The sequence below is a fragment of the Gossypium raimondii genome, chromosome 5, assembly GCF_025698545.1.
Source record: "Gossypium raimondii isolate GPD5lz chromosome 5, ASM2569854v1, whole genome shotgun sequence".
In the NCBI taxonomy this organism is placed as follows: domain Eukaryota; kingdom Viridiplantae; phylum Streptophyta; class Magnoliopsida; order Malvales; family Malvaceae; genus Gossypium; species Gossypium raimondii.
The window spans coordinates 25,063,200-25,077,983 of NC_068569.1; the positions used below are offsets into that span (position 1 = coordinate 25,063,200).

General features: G+C 31.2%; 1 protein-coding gene and 1 long non-coding RNA gene across 2 annotated transcripts; both read right to left on the bottom strand.

Moving 5' to 3' along the window:
- Positions 1-700: 700 nt before the first annotated feature.
- LOC105770331 (receptor homology region, transmembrane domain- and RING domain-containing protein 2) lies at positions 701-6,557 on the bottom strand. Its single transcript, XM_012591485.2, has 4 exons — positions 6,017-6,557; positions 5,477-5,704; positions 3,920-4,324; positions 701-1,546 (listed from the first exon to the last, which is right to left on the bottom strand). The coding sequence occupies exons 1-4, from the start codon at positions 6,150-6,152 to the stop codon at positions 996-998; spliced, it is 1,320 nt and encodes a 439-aa protein (XP_012446939.1). The 5' UTR covers positions 6,153-6,557; the 3' UTR covers positions 701-995.
- Positions 6,558-9,891: 3,334 nt separating this feature from the next.
- Positions 9,892-14,682, bottom strand: LOC128041391 (uncharacterized). Its single transcript, XR_008196397.1, has 3 exons — positions 13,805-14,682; positions 10,669-10,749; positions 9,892-10,506 (listed from the first exon to the last, which is right to left on the bottom strand). It is a non-coding gene; the product is annotated as an uncharacterized LOC128041391 (long non-coding RNA).
- Between the last annotated feature and the right edge of the window lie 102 nt (positions 14,683-14,784).

A 14,784-nucleotide genomic window follows, 5' to 3' on the forward strand; every position in this document is an offset into this window, starting at 1 on the left:
CCATTAGTTTATTTGGATAAAATAAATAAATAATAGCTTCAACCATTTCCCATTCGAAAATAAATTAAAGATTACTATATGGTTTATTGTTAATATAATTTTCAAACTTCATAAAAGACTGGCATCTACCTCTAAATCTTGATGTTAAACTAAAATGACTTAGAACTCAATTAAGTGCTAAATCCAACTAGCCCCACCCCAAATTGCTCAAAAATGTCTACTTAAAATAAACTAAACTTGGAAGTGTTGAATATGAAATAATTCAAACTCTGCGAGATATAAAAAGTAATATGATGTTTTTTTTCACTAACTACCCTATATGAGCTCTTAATAGTTAATCCTTTCTCTAATTTTTTTTTCTAAAAATCATTCTTTTTTATTTTTAGCACATGCATAGTTGCAAACATCCCAAATACCCCACTTTTTCCTCTAAATTTTTCGCAGGTATCAATAATTCACATTAAAGTTAAGATGATCTTGCAGGTTAACATTTAACAACAATCTCTCCTTTTCTATTCTCATTTTCTTCTTCACCAACAAAGCAAGGCATGCAGCGATTTCCAAGTGTAAAAAATGATGCTAATATAAAGACTAAAATTAGAGAAGCTTAAATGCGATACACACATGAAAAAGAAATATATATATATATATATATATATATATAAAGCTAATATAAACATGACTAACCATAAGCATCTACTTAAGTAATACATAACTATATTCACAAGACTGATAAAACAATGTTCACAATCCTCTTCTCAAATCACTCACATTCTCGAAATCTCAAGTTTGAGTACCTCAATTATGTAAAGCAAAATATCATTCGGGGAAATAAAAATCAATTTCATAAATCTTATGTTACAATGTACAAATTCAGCAAGTTAAAATCTGGATATTGAATAACAACACAACCAATCGTATCACGAAGGATTGAATAATAATTTGCTGTAGGTCATTCCATTCTACCAAATGCAGCTCATAACTACTTTACCTCATTAACATTCTGGAAGGGATTGAGCAGATGCAAAAGGTGAAAAACTAGCAGCTGACTTGCTACAATGCAATGGATACAGCTGGCGACTGGAAGATCGGACTAAACTTGGTGACGCGTTGCTTGGGCTTGGAAAATATTGGGACATGTATCTTGCATTAAGTGGAGAAATGGATGGGTAATTCAATGAGGCAGGTGAAGCCAAATGAGAAGAAACATTTCTGAGGTCTACTGAGCTTCGGCTATAGCTCATGGAAGGAGAATGACGGTAGGACCTAACTGATGGCTGAATAGATGGAACACTGGCAAGAGAATGAGCGTGAGAAGCCGGTGGAGATGTCCATGCCGCTGTGTCAATTTGTATGGATGATGATGATGCTATCCGAGATCTAGCACATGATAGCACAGAGGACACTGAGCTTGGGCTGGTTGAAAGCAATGGTGTACTTTCTGAAGCTGGTAAATCACCTACGGTGGTTCTTGCATCTCGCTTGCAAACAGGGCAAAATGTTCTCCATGTTGTAAGCCAAGAATCAATGCAGAAGGCATGAAACTCTGTGAAAATGCCAGGAAATATTAAGACATACATGCATATTAAAAAATAATAATAAATCAAAATAAGGTAAACAAATCAAATAACTAGTTGAAGAAGCTGTACAGAAGTCATTGTGAAGGCAAGAATGATAGTAAGAGTCTACATTCACAACTCATGTTTTGGTGTCCCAAATAAAACTGGTGAGTAATAAACAAAAAAACCATTTTAAAATTGATATTTCCTTTAAATTTTACTAAAGAAACATTAAATTGGGGGAGGGAACAATAAGGATATAATTTAAGTACTTGTAACCTCAATACAGTTTGTTTCATAAAGCAGCCCATAAAGAAATGGACATACACTACAGCATTTTCATTAACCTTCTTAGAGAAGCAACGTTTCATATTCCTAGAAATCATAATATAAAACCAAACAACAAAAAAGTAATGCAGGATACAGAAGGGTTGGTTTTAAACCTAAAGCAGAGTGGGAAACTGAAAGGTAAGAAGAAAGAAGTCTGAGCTTGACATGAAGATTTCATTAGAAGTCATGACCTGGCAACTGAAGGATTAATACCTAAACCCGGGGTTAGTTAAATTCAATCCGATGAAAGCATAACAGCTGCTCGAGCTTTCATGAACTTGATACTATTAATTGGAAGAAGTTAAGACTTCTGGATATCCTGAACCCAAAGGACTTTCCGTCATAGGATAACAGGATATTCACTACTTCCAAGCACAAGGATCTAAAACTTAGCACAGTGATGCAAGAGTTGTTTAATGTTCTTTATTTATTCTGTTTTGTGCTTGTTTTTAATTTGTTTCTAAGTAGTCAAATGACTACAATTGAGGCTTAGACTTGAGATTAGTGGAGCCTTGAAAGATTGGGCTAAGCTTTAGTAATATGCTAATGACCCTAGTATGGATAACCCTAGGGATTTATATTCAATATTTGGTATTTTTTTCAGCCGTAATATTATATTTTCTGTGTTGAGAGATTTCTAAACCTTAGAGTACTTCTTTTATCATTCCACTACTATCTCTACCTACTTCTCAACTCTGGCTATCATCTAATACTGCACCATATAGCTCTGCGAGCTAGGTGTGATTCTATATTAATTTGATAGCAGGTAAAGATCAAGAACCCCAGATCTCTTCGGCATTGGTATTACTTCTTCTTCTTGCCCTAATAAAAAATCACATCAAAATTTTAAGATCTTCCTGACAATTCAAACAATTTTTTTATTCAAGATAACTAGAGTAGAAGTTAGTGTAGGAATTAGGATTAGTCCAACAATAAAAACAGACCGGGACTATATATTCTCAGCATTTGATCTTGCATCTTATTCTTACGAAGATTACCAAGCACTTCCTAATTTGAAAGTTGTCCTTACAATTCAAATAAATTATCTTCAAGGAAAAGACAACAGCCAAAGAAGTCATAGACATGCTTTTGAAAATGACAGACGAATTCGAATCTCAGACCAACAGATTTCCTAGACTAATACTAGTACCTTGAACATGATGCCACATAGTCATTCAGCAAGAAAGATCAATTAGACTAAGATGGGAAAAGAACATCTAGCAAATAGAATATTTTTAGCATAATCATCAAATAGCATATTCCCGTCTTTAAACAGAATGGAATGTGCAAGTATCTGAGGACAGCAAACATGTATTATAAGCAGGTGAGTGCATGTATGCATGTGATCTGTCATCAATGGGTAATTTAGATTTCTTTATCTGAGATTATATTTAAGACAAGCAAGTACCAATTGATAATCAGGTTTAAACACTTGGTGGGATAACTATATATAAGAATCCATTTTCCCGTCCAGCTCTAACTTGTGTATTTTGAGACTTTTTTTAATGCAATAAAAAAAAGTATAAAGAATCCACTAGCCACATCATCTTTAATTAATTGAGAAATATTCTTTTATATGAACAAGGGACAATCCATGATAAGAGAGTTAGATGAAATAAATCCTTCAAGTTTAGGAGTTTATGATGAGGAAAGCTATTCCAAATTCACAAAGGAGTTCTCTGGCCAATTTGAAATGGCTCGGAAGTAATGTCCATTCCCCCCCCCCCCCAATTTCCCTTTGAGTTTTAATTTGAAAGAAATGGATAAACAAGAATTGTTAGCATCTGACACTTCTAACTTAATCAAAATAAGCACCATCCATCTCCATTTAAATTTAATATTGCCCTATAGTAAACATCAAAAAATCATTTAGCTAGAACAGAAATAAAATAGCCACCAAAAAATGTCTCATGGAATGGTGGCCTAATCACCATGCAACATACATGCAAAAAGACTACCACATTAAAACAAATATAATTAACACAGAAAAATAGCAAGAAATGTCATCCTCGGTATTGTAAGAAGCTTACTGTGATGACATGGAAGAATCCTGAGCTTCTCTCCAATGGTATAATCTTCAAGACATACTGCACACGTTCTTGAAGTAGAATTATCATCTAAGACAGCAGTGAATATCAAGCTAGGCATTGCTTTTACTAAACGCCTACTCATTCCATGAAATTCACGAACTCGAGAAGATCGAGAACGTTCACGCCTAACGTGATATCTGCGTACAAAGAAACAAGTCGCGAGCACAGCTGACATGGCAAGTAGAGAAATAAAGGAGATGGCCATGATTGACCATGCTGAGTTTTCAAAAGTTGGGCTTAGCCATAGCTCGATATCAGGAGACCCAGTATACTTTTTGAGTATTTCACCAGAAGCTTTGGAAACAAAGACAGCGTGTATCTTTATGCCAGCAGCATTCCCTGCCACTGTAAATATATATATTACGAGGAAAAGTTAGAGGCACCATATAGAAAAGCATAAATGTTGTTCAAGGACAATAATAATGACTCATAGAAATAAATATATGCCACAAAGGAATTACTAAAAGATAATAATAAATTTGGAACAGAAAAAAGATATGCATAAATGAACAATGGAAGCATGTTTATAGATGTGGATGAAATAAATCTTGGTAAAGGTTTGGTCCTAATTCTCACCCTTCTTGAAAGCCTTCCATTATCCAGCAAGAAGATGCCACTATACTATATAACATATCTTTAATGTCAGCACTCAGTTTATTTTCAATATGCTTAAGCAAACAGTATCTCCCAGACAGCTTATTCCAACATCCAAAAAGCTATTTGTTGAAGATGATTGAGCAATTACAGGTGTGACTAATTAAAGCAATTATAATTTGATTGGTGTAAGATTTTACTCAGCCAGAAGTAAATCTAAAGAAGAAAAGATATCAGCATGATGAGTTTTCATAGTAAGCTGTTTAAGGGTAATATGCACACTGCTTTAAACAATCACATAATACACAATTGAGTTTTACATGAATTAAAATGAAAATTCAAAGTTTTTCACACAAGTAATGCCTCAGAAACAAAACCAAGAGTGGAATGTTATCGTGGAGACCAGATAAATTGCAGAGTGCCAGAAGAGAAGATTTCTATCTATAATTTATGAGATAACAAAAATATGGTGTACTACTACCGACCACCAATTACACCAAACTATCATCCAACAAATACATCAAATACGAACTTAGGAGAATGCTTATGGTCAAAATGTCTGCAAGGGTTAAACAAATGGTGAGCACTTGAACTGATGCAATCAAGACTTAGTAGAAGATAACGTCATAAGGCAATTCAACAGGTTTCAAGAAGCCAACAGGTTACATACAATTTACAATTTATTTCTACCAGCATATTCTGTTAAAGATCTTCTAGAATCTATTGACAACAAAAAAAAGGGTCTATTATATGCATTTAAATAGTGCTCCAATAATGATTACTGGCAGTAAATTGCTTGAATGGCCCAAGTTTCATTATAGAAAACCAAGTATACCAAAAGTAAAATATGCAATTTCAATCATTGAAAATAAAAAAGGTGATTTTAAAGAAATAGGACATTACTTGCAACCAAGAAACCATCATCATTGTCATAGACGATAGCGGCTTCAAATCCTGCCTTTTGCACTCTCCTTACTTTATCATCAAAACTGCACCCTCCTCTAATAACCAGCGCAAAGGGGGAAGTAATATTGGAACCTTTTTCAACTTTATTACTCAAATCCGAACAGGCATCAAGAGGATTTGCCAAATATAATATCCCACATTTTCCTGTCCCTTCAATTGCCGGAGCTGAAAAGTACCAACCAACAACAAACATCAAACAAGAAATCAATTATATTGTCAATTAAAATATGTTAATCAGACATAAATTGCTTCAATTTGTCATTAATGTACAGTTTACATTAATAATAAATTAAATCACATATTTCTTCAAATTAAATAAGTTAAGCACAATGAACAAAAAATATATATATTCAACTTGGAGCTCTCATAACACCTAAAGATCCAATCTTTTTCTTGAATTTCCAACACTTCGTCAGGATCCAAACAGGAAAAGCTGAAAACATATCTGTAAAGAAAAAAAAAACAAAATGAGCTTACCGAAATTAGCCTCAACATCGTCGAAAGAGAGAGTAGTGTTGTTCCCAATCAGCACCACACTAGCTGATGTCATCCAACAAACACCCAGTAAACAGAGAAACCATAACAATAATACCACAACACCATTCATCTTCATCCAAAAATTATTTTTTTTAAATCCAAAAATAATCCTAAATCTCAGTCGAAAGAAAGAGATATGTTTCTGTTGGGGTTTGAGAAGGAAATGGATACATCAGCTTCCATTAGCGAAATACAATGGATAGAGAAACAGAGCAACAAAAATAGAAACCCTAATTCTGCTTCCAAAGTTTGATGATTTACAGCAATTTCCTATTGCAATAGAATTTTGTTTGTTTTTCCTTTTAGCTATTAATTCAAACAAAATCGCAGAAACGAAATGATTTTTTATTTTTTCCTTCCGTTCCAATTTACAATCATCCGATTACATGACAGAAAAATGAGAAAGCGAGAGAGAGAGAGAGTTTTTTTTTTTGGGTACATAAAGATATTATATTTTACATTTGTTAAGAAAAGCTGGGTTTTTTTTTTTTTTTGGAGAGTAAAGCTGTGGCTGTTCAGTTTAATCAGGGAAGTTTTAGCGTCTTTGCCCGGGAATTTAATAAAGTTTTGACCTGTTACACAGGTAAACGGTAGACATTATTATATTTAAAATAAAAACTATATAAAATTGTCATGGTTAAAGATATATTTATTATTGGCTTAATACCTCTCTTGGCCCCTCTATATGCTAAATCATCACTTGAGTACTTATACTATTTTTTATCAGTTTTGCCCATGTACTTTACTTTCATTTGTATAGCTTGTTACCTCAATCCAATTTTCCATTAAAAATTCTTAAATCAACTAATGACACGCTGCCATATGTCAAAAAAGAAAAAATATTTAAAATTTTAAAAAATCATTAAAATTAGAAAATTAAAAAATCATAATTTATTTGAAAATAATAAAATATTTTAGGATTTATAAGTATGTGAAACTTCAAAACAATTTAAAATTTTCATAAAATTTTTAAAAAATTTGTTTGTTTGGAATTTAAAGGTTTTGGAAAATTTTAGAACTTTATGGTAGTTTCTGAAATTTTTAGGTTTTTCATTTTTATGAAATTTTTATATTTCTTAAAGAACTTTGAATTTTTTACTAAAAGATACCATAAAATTCTTTAATTTTGTATAAATTTCTAAAATATTCTAAAAGCTAAAATTGTAAACAAACAAGATTTTTAAAATTTTTGAAGCTTTGCATACTAATATAATTGTCTGAGTTTTAAAATTTTATAATTGTCTGGGTTTTAAAATTTTTGGGGTTTTATTTTTTATGATTTTGAGTTAGGGTAACTGGATTACAGAACTAAAATACGGGGCCAAACTGCTAATAAAAAAAGTACAAGAGCCAAACTGATAAATAAAATAGTATAAGTACTAAAGTGATAATTTAACTATAGTACAAAAGCCAAAAGAGATATTAAGCCATTATTATTATTATTTTTAAAAGGATAATTATTATAATAGTTTAATCTTTCCTTTCAGAAAATTTGGGTTCCTATAAAAAGATTAAATTTAATAAATTTTAAATATTCAAAAAGGATTCATCTTCCAACATCAGCATCGTCTGTGGGATGGTATTGTTGTGCTCCTCTCACCCTCTCTGCACCATGTTTTATTTGTTTCTGTCCATGCTTTCAGCTCTCAAATTTTAGATTTTATATGAGTTTTAACATGATATTTTATTTATCGTAATCTCTTTACACTTCAGGTAATTTCATTAACCAAAACCCTTTGTATTTTTAAATTTTCATCCAATTAAGATGGCAGTTTAAAGGAGATGATGGTGTGCCTAATCCTATTGGATAGATTTATAAAATTAAACATGCACTGAACATCTTCAACCTCCGATATCAGGTGATGCAAAAATCCAAGAATTTAGCACAAATAAACCACAAGTCAGAATTTGATAAATGGGGATAAATTTAATACGTAAATAAAGATGTTAGATTTAAATAAAACGATTGAGTAATAATAAATAAATAATAATATGATAGGATCAATCTTATAAAATCCTTGAATAATTTGTATAAAAGAAGGCCAATGATTGAGCTTGAACCCTTGGGAGAACAACTCCTAGAAACATTGATTATCAAGCTTGATCAGGTTTGAAGCGGAAGACTTGAAAGTGTGAACAAATACTCAAAACAAAAATCACTCTTATTCTTATAATATGTTTAACGTGTACAATAAAAAAAAGAAAAACTTTCAAAATTATTCAATGATTAATAATAGTAGTATTCATTTATTCAAAATTTTCATGTCCTTCCAAGGGCAGCAGCGGATACTACAAAGTCTATTTCAAATAGACACAAAAATGGGAAGGTTTTTTCTGGACGAAGGTGGAGGCAGCCACGGTAGTGGTGGTGGGAGAAGAGGAAGAGGAAGGTAAATTTTGAGGATCAAATTGAGATTATTTGTAAAATTTAAGGGTTATTATTTTAAAATTATGACTAAATCGATATAATATGTAAAAGTTAAGGGCTAAATTTGTTATTATATTGATTTTTTTAATTGTCACATTACCCTCCCATCACATATTTAACGGCACTTAAAGGACTAGACTAAAAGAACAATCACAATTAGTTGGGTGACCAAATTAAAAAATTTTAATAGCTAAGTGACCAAAAGAAAAGGACAATAATTAGGTGAACTATGGTGTAATTTATCCTAATATCATCATAGCGAGTCCCACAGTACCCTCGTTCAACGCCTGGTAAAAATATGAGCAGACAAGTCTTGTGGAACTGGGAAGTGTTAGATATTTATGGAAAGGTGAGAGATGTTTCATTTCTTTCAAGCATCTCAACCACGTAAAATCTGAGGACATGACAAAACGGAGATGTTTAAGGATAACTGTACTATTATTTAGGAATAATTATTTTTTGTCTTCTAATTTTATAAATAAAAATATTTTTTTATTTTTTTAACTTTGAACTTATATTACTTATTAAATCACTCTAAAATAAATAAATAAAGTTAAATTTTTGTTAATTTTACTAAAGTGGCCATTTACATGGATTATCATGTGTATGCCACATAAATAATTAACTAAATTTTAAAAATAAAATATTAAAAAACATTTTTTATAATTTTCATACTTTTATCTTTTAAAACCAGTTAGATTTTTTTTTGAAATTTTAAAATTTTACCTTTTGTATATGGGTTTTAAATATGATTTTTATTTCTCGTAACCTCTTTTACACTTAGGGTCTGTTTGATTGCCAGTAAAATATTTTCCGTAAAATGATTTTTGGAAAATGTTTTACTTTTCTCAAAAATGATTTCTTGGAAAATATTTTACGGTGTTTGATTGAATCTGTGAAAAAATTTTCTCTGCTTGGCGATTTTTGAAAATATTTTTCGAAAAGTTGTTTTACATATATTAATATATATTAATAAATTTTATATTTTAAATTATTTTTACATATATTGCAATGATTTATTTATAATAATACTCAATTATTAAGCTACAATATTAATCGTTATAAATTGAAAAAACTAATTAAAAACAAGTATTGAATAATTAAAAAACAAGTTATTGGAAAATCGATAAACAAAAGCGCTTTTCTACAGAAATGAAGGAAGGAATGAAGGAGGCGATAGAGAGGAGAGCACGGAAAATGTCTTACGGAAATTGAAAGGGTAAGACATTTTCCCTAAAATGTAACCCATTTTCTCTTGTTTTGGAGTTCATTTTCCAAATGGAAAATGTTTTCCGCCAATCAAACGCTGGAAAAGTTGGAAATGATTTTCCGGAAAATCAATTCCGTCAATCAAACAGACCCTTAATCTTTTACATATATAGGATAATTTCACTAACTAAAATTCTTACCATATTAAATTTTTATTGAATCAAGATACAATTTTAAAAGAGATAATGGTCTACCTCGCTCTATTTGACATCAATTTACCAAACTTTATGACACATATAAAGATAACTCAAAATCAAATCTAAACTAATTCCTATAAATTAAACCTGGATTACCAACAGTAAAATGCAAGTTTTACTATTTTATCATCCCAGAATCTTACATGGGATTAAAAAGAAAACAAGTTTATGAAACAAGCACCCTGCCTTGGCCGTGGTGCTGCCCCTGGTTGGTGACATAAAGTTTAGGAACAATGCTTATGGGCCCAAAATTCTTTGGGATTAAGGATGGTGAGGAGTTTTATAGACAATCTTTTGTGGGTTAACCCTTTGGCCTGTCGTATCCCGGTTAAAGCAAAATCTATGAGGAACACTGTTTCATGTAGGAAGCCTGATGAGGGTAAAATGAAGTTCAAAGGTGATGGCCAAGTTAGGAAGAGCAGTGGAGCTGCTTACTATAGATATCAACATAGTTGAGTTGATGAGATTTAAAACGGCTTTGGAAATGTGATGTTTCCGATGCTTGTGGCTTGATTTCACTCCATCATCGCTTTGAACTACATCAGCAAAACCAAAGGTTAGACCATTGAGGCTGTGCCAAACTTGAAGGAGATGGATTTCTAGCATCAAAGATGCCTTGTTTCATCAAAATGGAATGCATGTTAACTATGTTCAATTAAAAAGAAAAAGAAGAGGTGCAAGGGAAAGAGACTTTTAACCTCCGATTCATCTATATGTGCGATTCTGGTTCTGAGCAGAGAAAGAGGTTTGTTTATGGAAGGCTTTTAAGTCCTCTCCATCTGATATTGGAGTCAAATACCATTAATGCTGGTAACCTAAGTATGACCTGGTATACTAGCAATTTAAATGCTTGCATTACATAATAATGACTTAAGTTTAAGCCAGAAAAACAGGGAAAAAAATGCAGTAACAATTATCTATATTCCAAAGAATGTCATGAAAGTTTATATTCTGACACGAGGCATTGGTTATTTTGTAGTTTTCTTGTTGGTATCTCTTCGAGTCTATTTAAAAAGAAAAAAGAAAAAAAAGGCTAAACTTATAAATTGGTACCTAAATATTTCATTTTTCTCATTTTGGTACTTAAACATTTATTAGGTCAAATGTTATCTAAACTATTTTTTTCTTAAGTTGTACCTTGTTAGTTCGAATGTTAGTCAAATAATTAAGTCTATATCAAAAAAGATAACCAATTAAAAATTATCATGTGGTAAAAAAAAAACAAAGTATTACTTTCTCTTTATATATGTACTTTATATTTTCTTTCTTTTTCTTTCTTCTTCCTTATCTTAGACTTTTTCTACAAGTGTGAGCATTTCGAGTTTTATGGTTTTATCAAGATTTTTAAAATTGGATCAATGGTTAAACCAGTCAAGCCACTACTTCTTGATTGATCGATTCATTTGGTTCGATCAAATTAATTATTAAAAAATTTATAAAAATAAAAAAGAATGAAAATAAAGAAAATTGATTCAACTAAATTTTTAGCTCGGTTCAACTGGTTTGTATCGACTCGCGGGTCAACCAATTCAACGCTATCTTCATACCAGTACCTCGATTGATTCTCGGTTCAATCAATTGATTCTGTTCAGTTTTGAAAACATTGGTTTTGATTAACGAAAGAATTTTTTCAATCCCGTCAAGTTGAGCAAGCAAGAAGTGAAGTTCGAAAACAATATTAATCGCTAGTGTCTCAATCTCAGGAGAGCAAATTTCGAGCATTACTAACATTGTCAAATATTTTAAAGGAATAAGAAAAAAAAGAAAAAAAAAGAATTATTTTTTAAAAAAGTTTTTATGAAGTGGCGGCCTATTATTGGTTGGAATTTTTTTAATAGATTTAACGTTTTAGTCTTTGCCAACAACTTCTTAATTTAGTGGCAAGAGTATTACGAATAGTTTATGTACCAATTTAAAAAAATGATATAATTTAAGTAATAATTGGTGGATTCAACATTTTTAAATAAATTTAATAGTTTGATTAAAAGTTAAATTAATGAATGTACAAACTTGAAAACACAAGTTGCTTAGATACCATTTATAAAAAAAAAAAGAGAATTAAATAGTAAAATAAGAAAAAAATTACTTTAAATACCAATTTATAAATTAAACCTAGAGAAGAATCCCAAAATGTTTATGTTTTGGTGGGCTTGGGCTTTAATTCTGTTGTTGTTAATTAAGAAGCATCGTTACCTTAAAAAATTAATTAATTAAGAAGCGACTTAAATGAGCTACGACAATATTTGTTTACTCGTCTACATGAGATTAATCTATAAACTATATATAAAAGGAATTTACATGATATATATTAAAGTTAAAAGATTTTTTTAAAATATTAAGATGATGGTTAAATTTTAATTTTGATGTTTTTATTTTAATAGTAGAATTTTAACTTTGGTTTTTATATCATGTTTAAAATTTAATCTTTATATTTTAATTTTTTTTATATAATTTTGGTATCTCAATTTTTGTAATGTGACGTGTTCCTTACATGACACGCGTCAAAGTCTCTTTTTTTTTGTAATAGTATCATAAAAGGTCCTATACTAGGAGTTAGATTACATTTTACTCATTCTACATAAAAAAAGGCAAATTAGTCCATATAGGTTTGATCAAAGAGCAAATTGGTCCTTTTAGTTAAAATTTTCATTCATTTGTACTATTAAAAACTGACGTAGCTGATGGAATAATCAAACAATAATATGTAGCGTGCCATGTGTACCACATGCTAACATATAAGGACCAAATTTTAACAACAGAATTGGATGAAATTTTTAATAGAAGGGCCAATTTGCTCTTTGATCTAATGTACGTGGACTATATTGCCCATTTTTTAGTAGAGGTGGCAAAATACAATCTGACTCCTAGTACAGGGGCCTCCATAGTACTTTTACCGTCTTTTCTTTTTTATTACTTTATAAGATAATGGTCATGTTTTAATTTTGATCCCTTTACTTCTTTTTTTAAGATTATATAACAATAGTCAATTTTCAATTTTGATCTCAGCTCAAATTTAAGATTTAATATATATACTTTAATTTTTGTGGCATATTTGACACCTCAACTTTTACAATGCTATTAGTTAATCTAAATATTTTATTCTAATTAAAATGTTGACGTGAATTTTGATTTAATAATTAGATCAAATGGTAACATGATTATAAAAATTATATTTCAGAAAAGGAGTTCCATTCAAATTTAAGAATACCTTAAGTATTAATACATGCATGGAAATTGTTTACTTCACTGATAATAGCATTTCTTCTTAATTATTAATTATATTTGGGAATTTGTTATTTATATTTATATAAAGAGATTCTTTACATTAAAAGAATTAAATATGTTTGTAATGATAGAATTAAGTGGAGGGCTATCAAAATCTATAATCCTAGTATTTAGCTTTTCTTAAGAGGATTGCTTTGAGTGCAAAAAAAGAAAGAAAAATGTGTATTTTAATGGACAAAATCAATAAAAGGTGAAATTTGAAGCTTAATATGCATGATTTAAAAATAGTTGTAGAAGCCAAAGATTTCATATAATATAAAGACAAACCAAAATTGCAAACTTTGGTATTTCAAATCCAATTGAATAAAATATAATGAAGCTTTGGATAGAAATGATGTGTTTTACATTCAACTTCATCAGTGAAGTTAAAGAATTTAAATAAAATATATATGGGATTTGGAGCGATATGTAGCATATTAAATACTTAAATGAAAATTTTTATTTAATTAATTTTATTTTAAATTTATTATACTTAATAAATATATATTTCCAAATTGAAAATTATTCTACAGCTATTTTATTTTTGCTTAACTGAGAAATGGTAAGTACCTTCATGCCTTGTGTAGAAGCCCAAATTTGTTGGGCCCAGTATCTAAACCAGAGACCCAATAACAATGGCCCAAAATAACCAGGCCCAAAAAAATCAACTTTCAGCAAACCCTAGTGGCCTCCCTGAGCCCTAGCGCCATCTGCCCAAGTCCCTTGGCACCGCACGTTCCCTGGTCGGCCTTTAGCGCCACCACCGCTCGACTCACCAATCGACGACTTTGTGTCTGCCTCGTCACATCAGTCGCCTGCAAAACAGAGAACACACGCAACAGAGAAACAACAAAAAGGAAACAACAACATGCAAAACGACAAACGAACGATCCAAGGCACAAAACGTCAAAATAGAAATCTAGGGATTTTTTAAATCGGTTATATAAACCGAAATCGGAACTGTAATGCTTCTTCTTCGATTTTCCTTGTAACGAACACACATATATTGAAATCAAAAAATCGAGATTAAGAAAAAGGTTTTTTGAACTGCTTTTCTCTTCATTTTCTTAAATTTTTTTGTGTATATATTTATTTCTTTTATTTTTATTTTATTTTTTCGCGAATCGATTCTAAACAAAAAATAATCAAAAAAATAAAAGGAAAGAAACCACCTGAATCGGCCCCTGAAGCCGTCGTCGTCGTCGGCCCTTCGCCGTCGTCAGACGCAAGTTTAGATAGGGGCCCGAAGCTTTTCTTTTTCCCGTCGTTTCCCCCCGTTCCTTGGCCTCGATCTCTGAGTGCGCTTCAACGCGCGGCCTGAAGGCGCCCTTGCATGGCTCCGGCCACCGGGCAGGGGAAGGCGTGACGGCGGCGGGCCTGGAACCCTAGCAGAGAAAAGGGATTTCCCTTTTCATTTTTTTTCTTGCGTTCTTTGCAGAGAATGAAGCAGCAGAAAATAAAGCAAAATTTTAGCCTTTATTGTGATTGCAATACGGCGCCGTTTAAGGGGGAGATTGCGCATTTTTGCCCTGATGGGTAATTTATGAATT

Excerpts from the sequence above, each read along its gene's own strand:
- LOC105770331 (XM_012591485.2), bottom strand. The coding sequence starts at position 6,152 with ATGAAGATGAATGGTGTTGTGGTATTATTGTTATGGTTTCTCTGTTTA. Across the intron at positions 5,705-6,016 it reads CGATGTTGAGGCTAATTTCG|CTCCGGCAATTGAAGGGACA; the intron begins GTAAGCTCATTT and ends GGTACTTTTCAG. Across the intron at positions 1,547-3,919 it reads GATTCTTCCATGTCATCACA|AGTTTCATGCCTTCTGCATT; the intron begins GTAAGCTTCTTA and ends GCATTTTCACAG.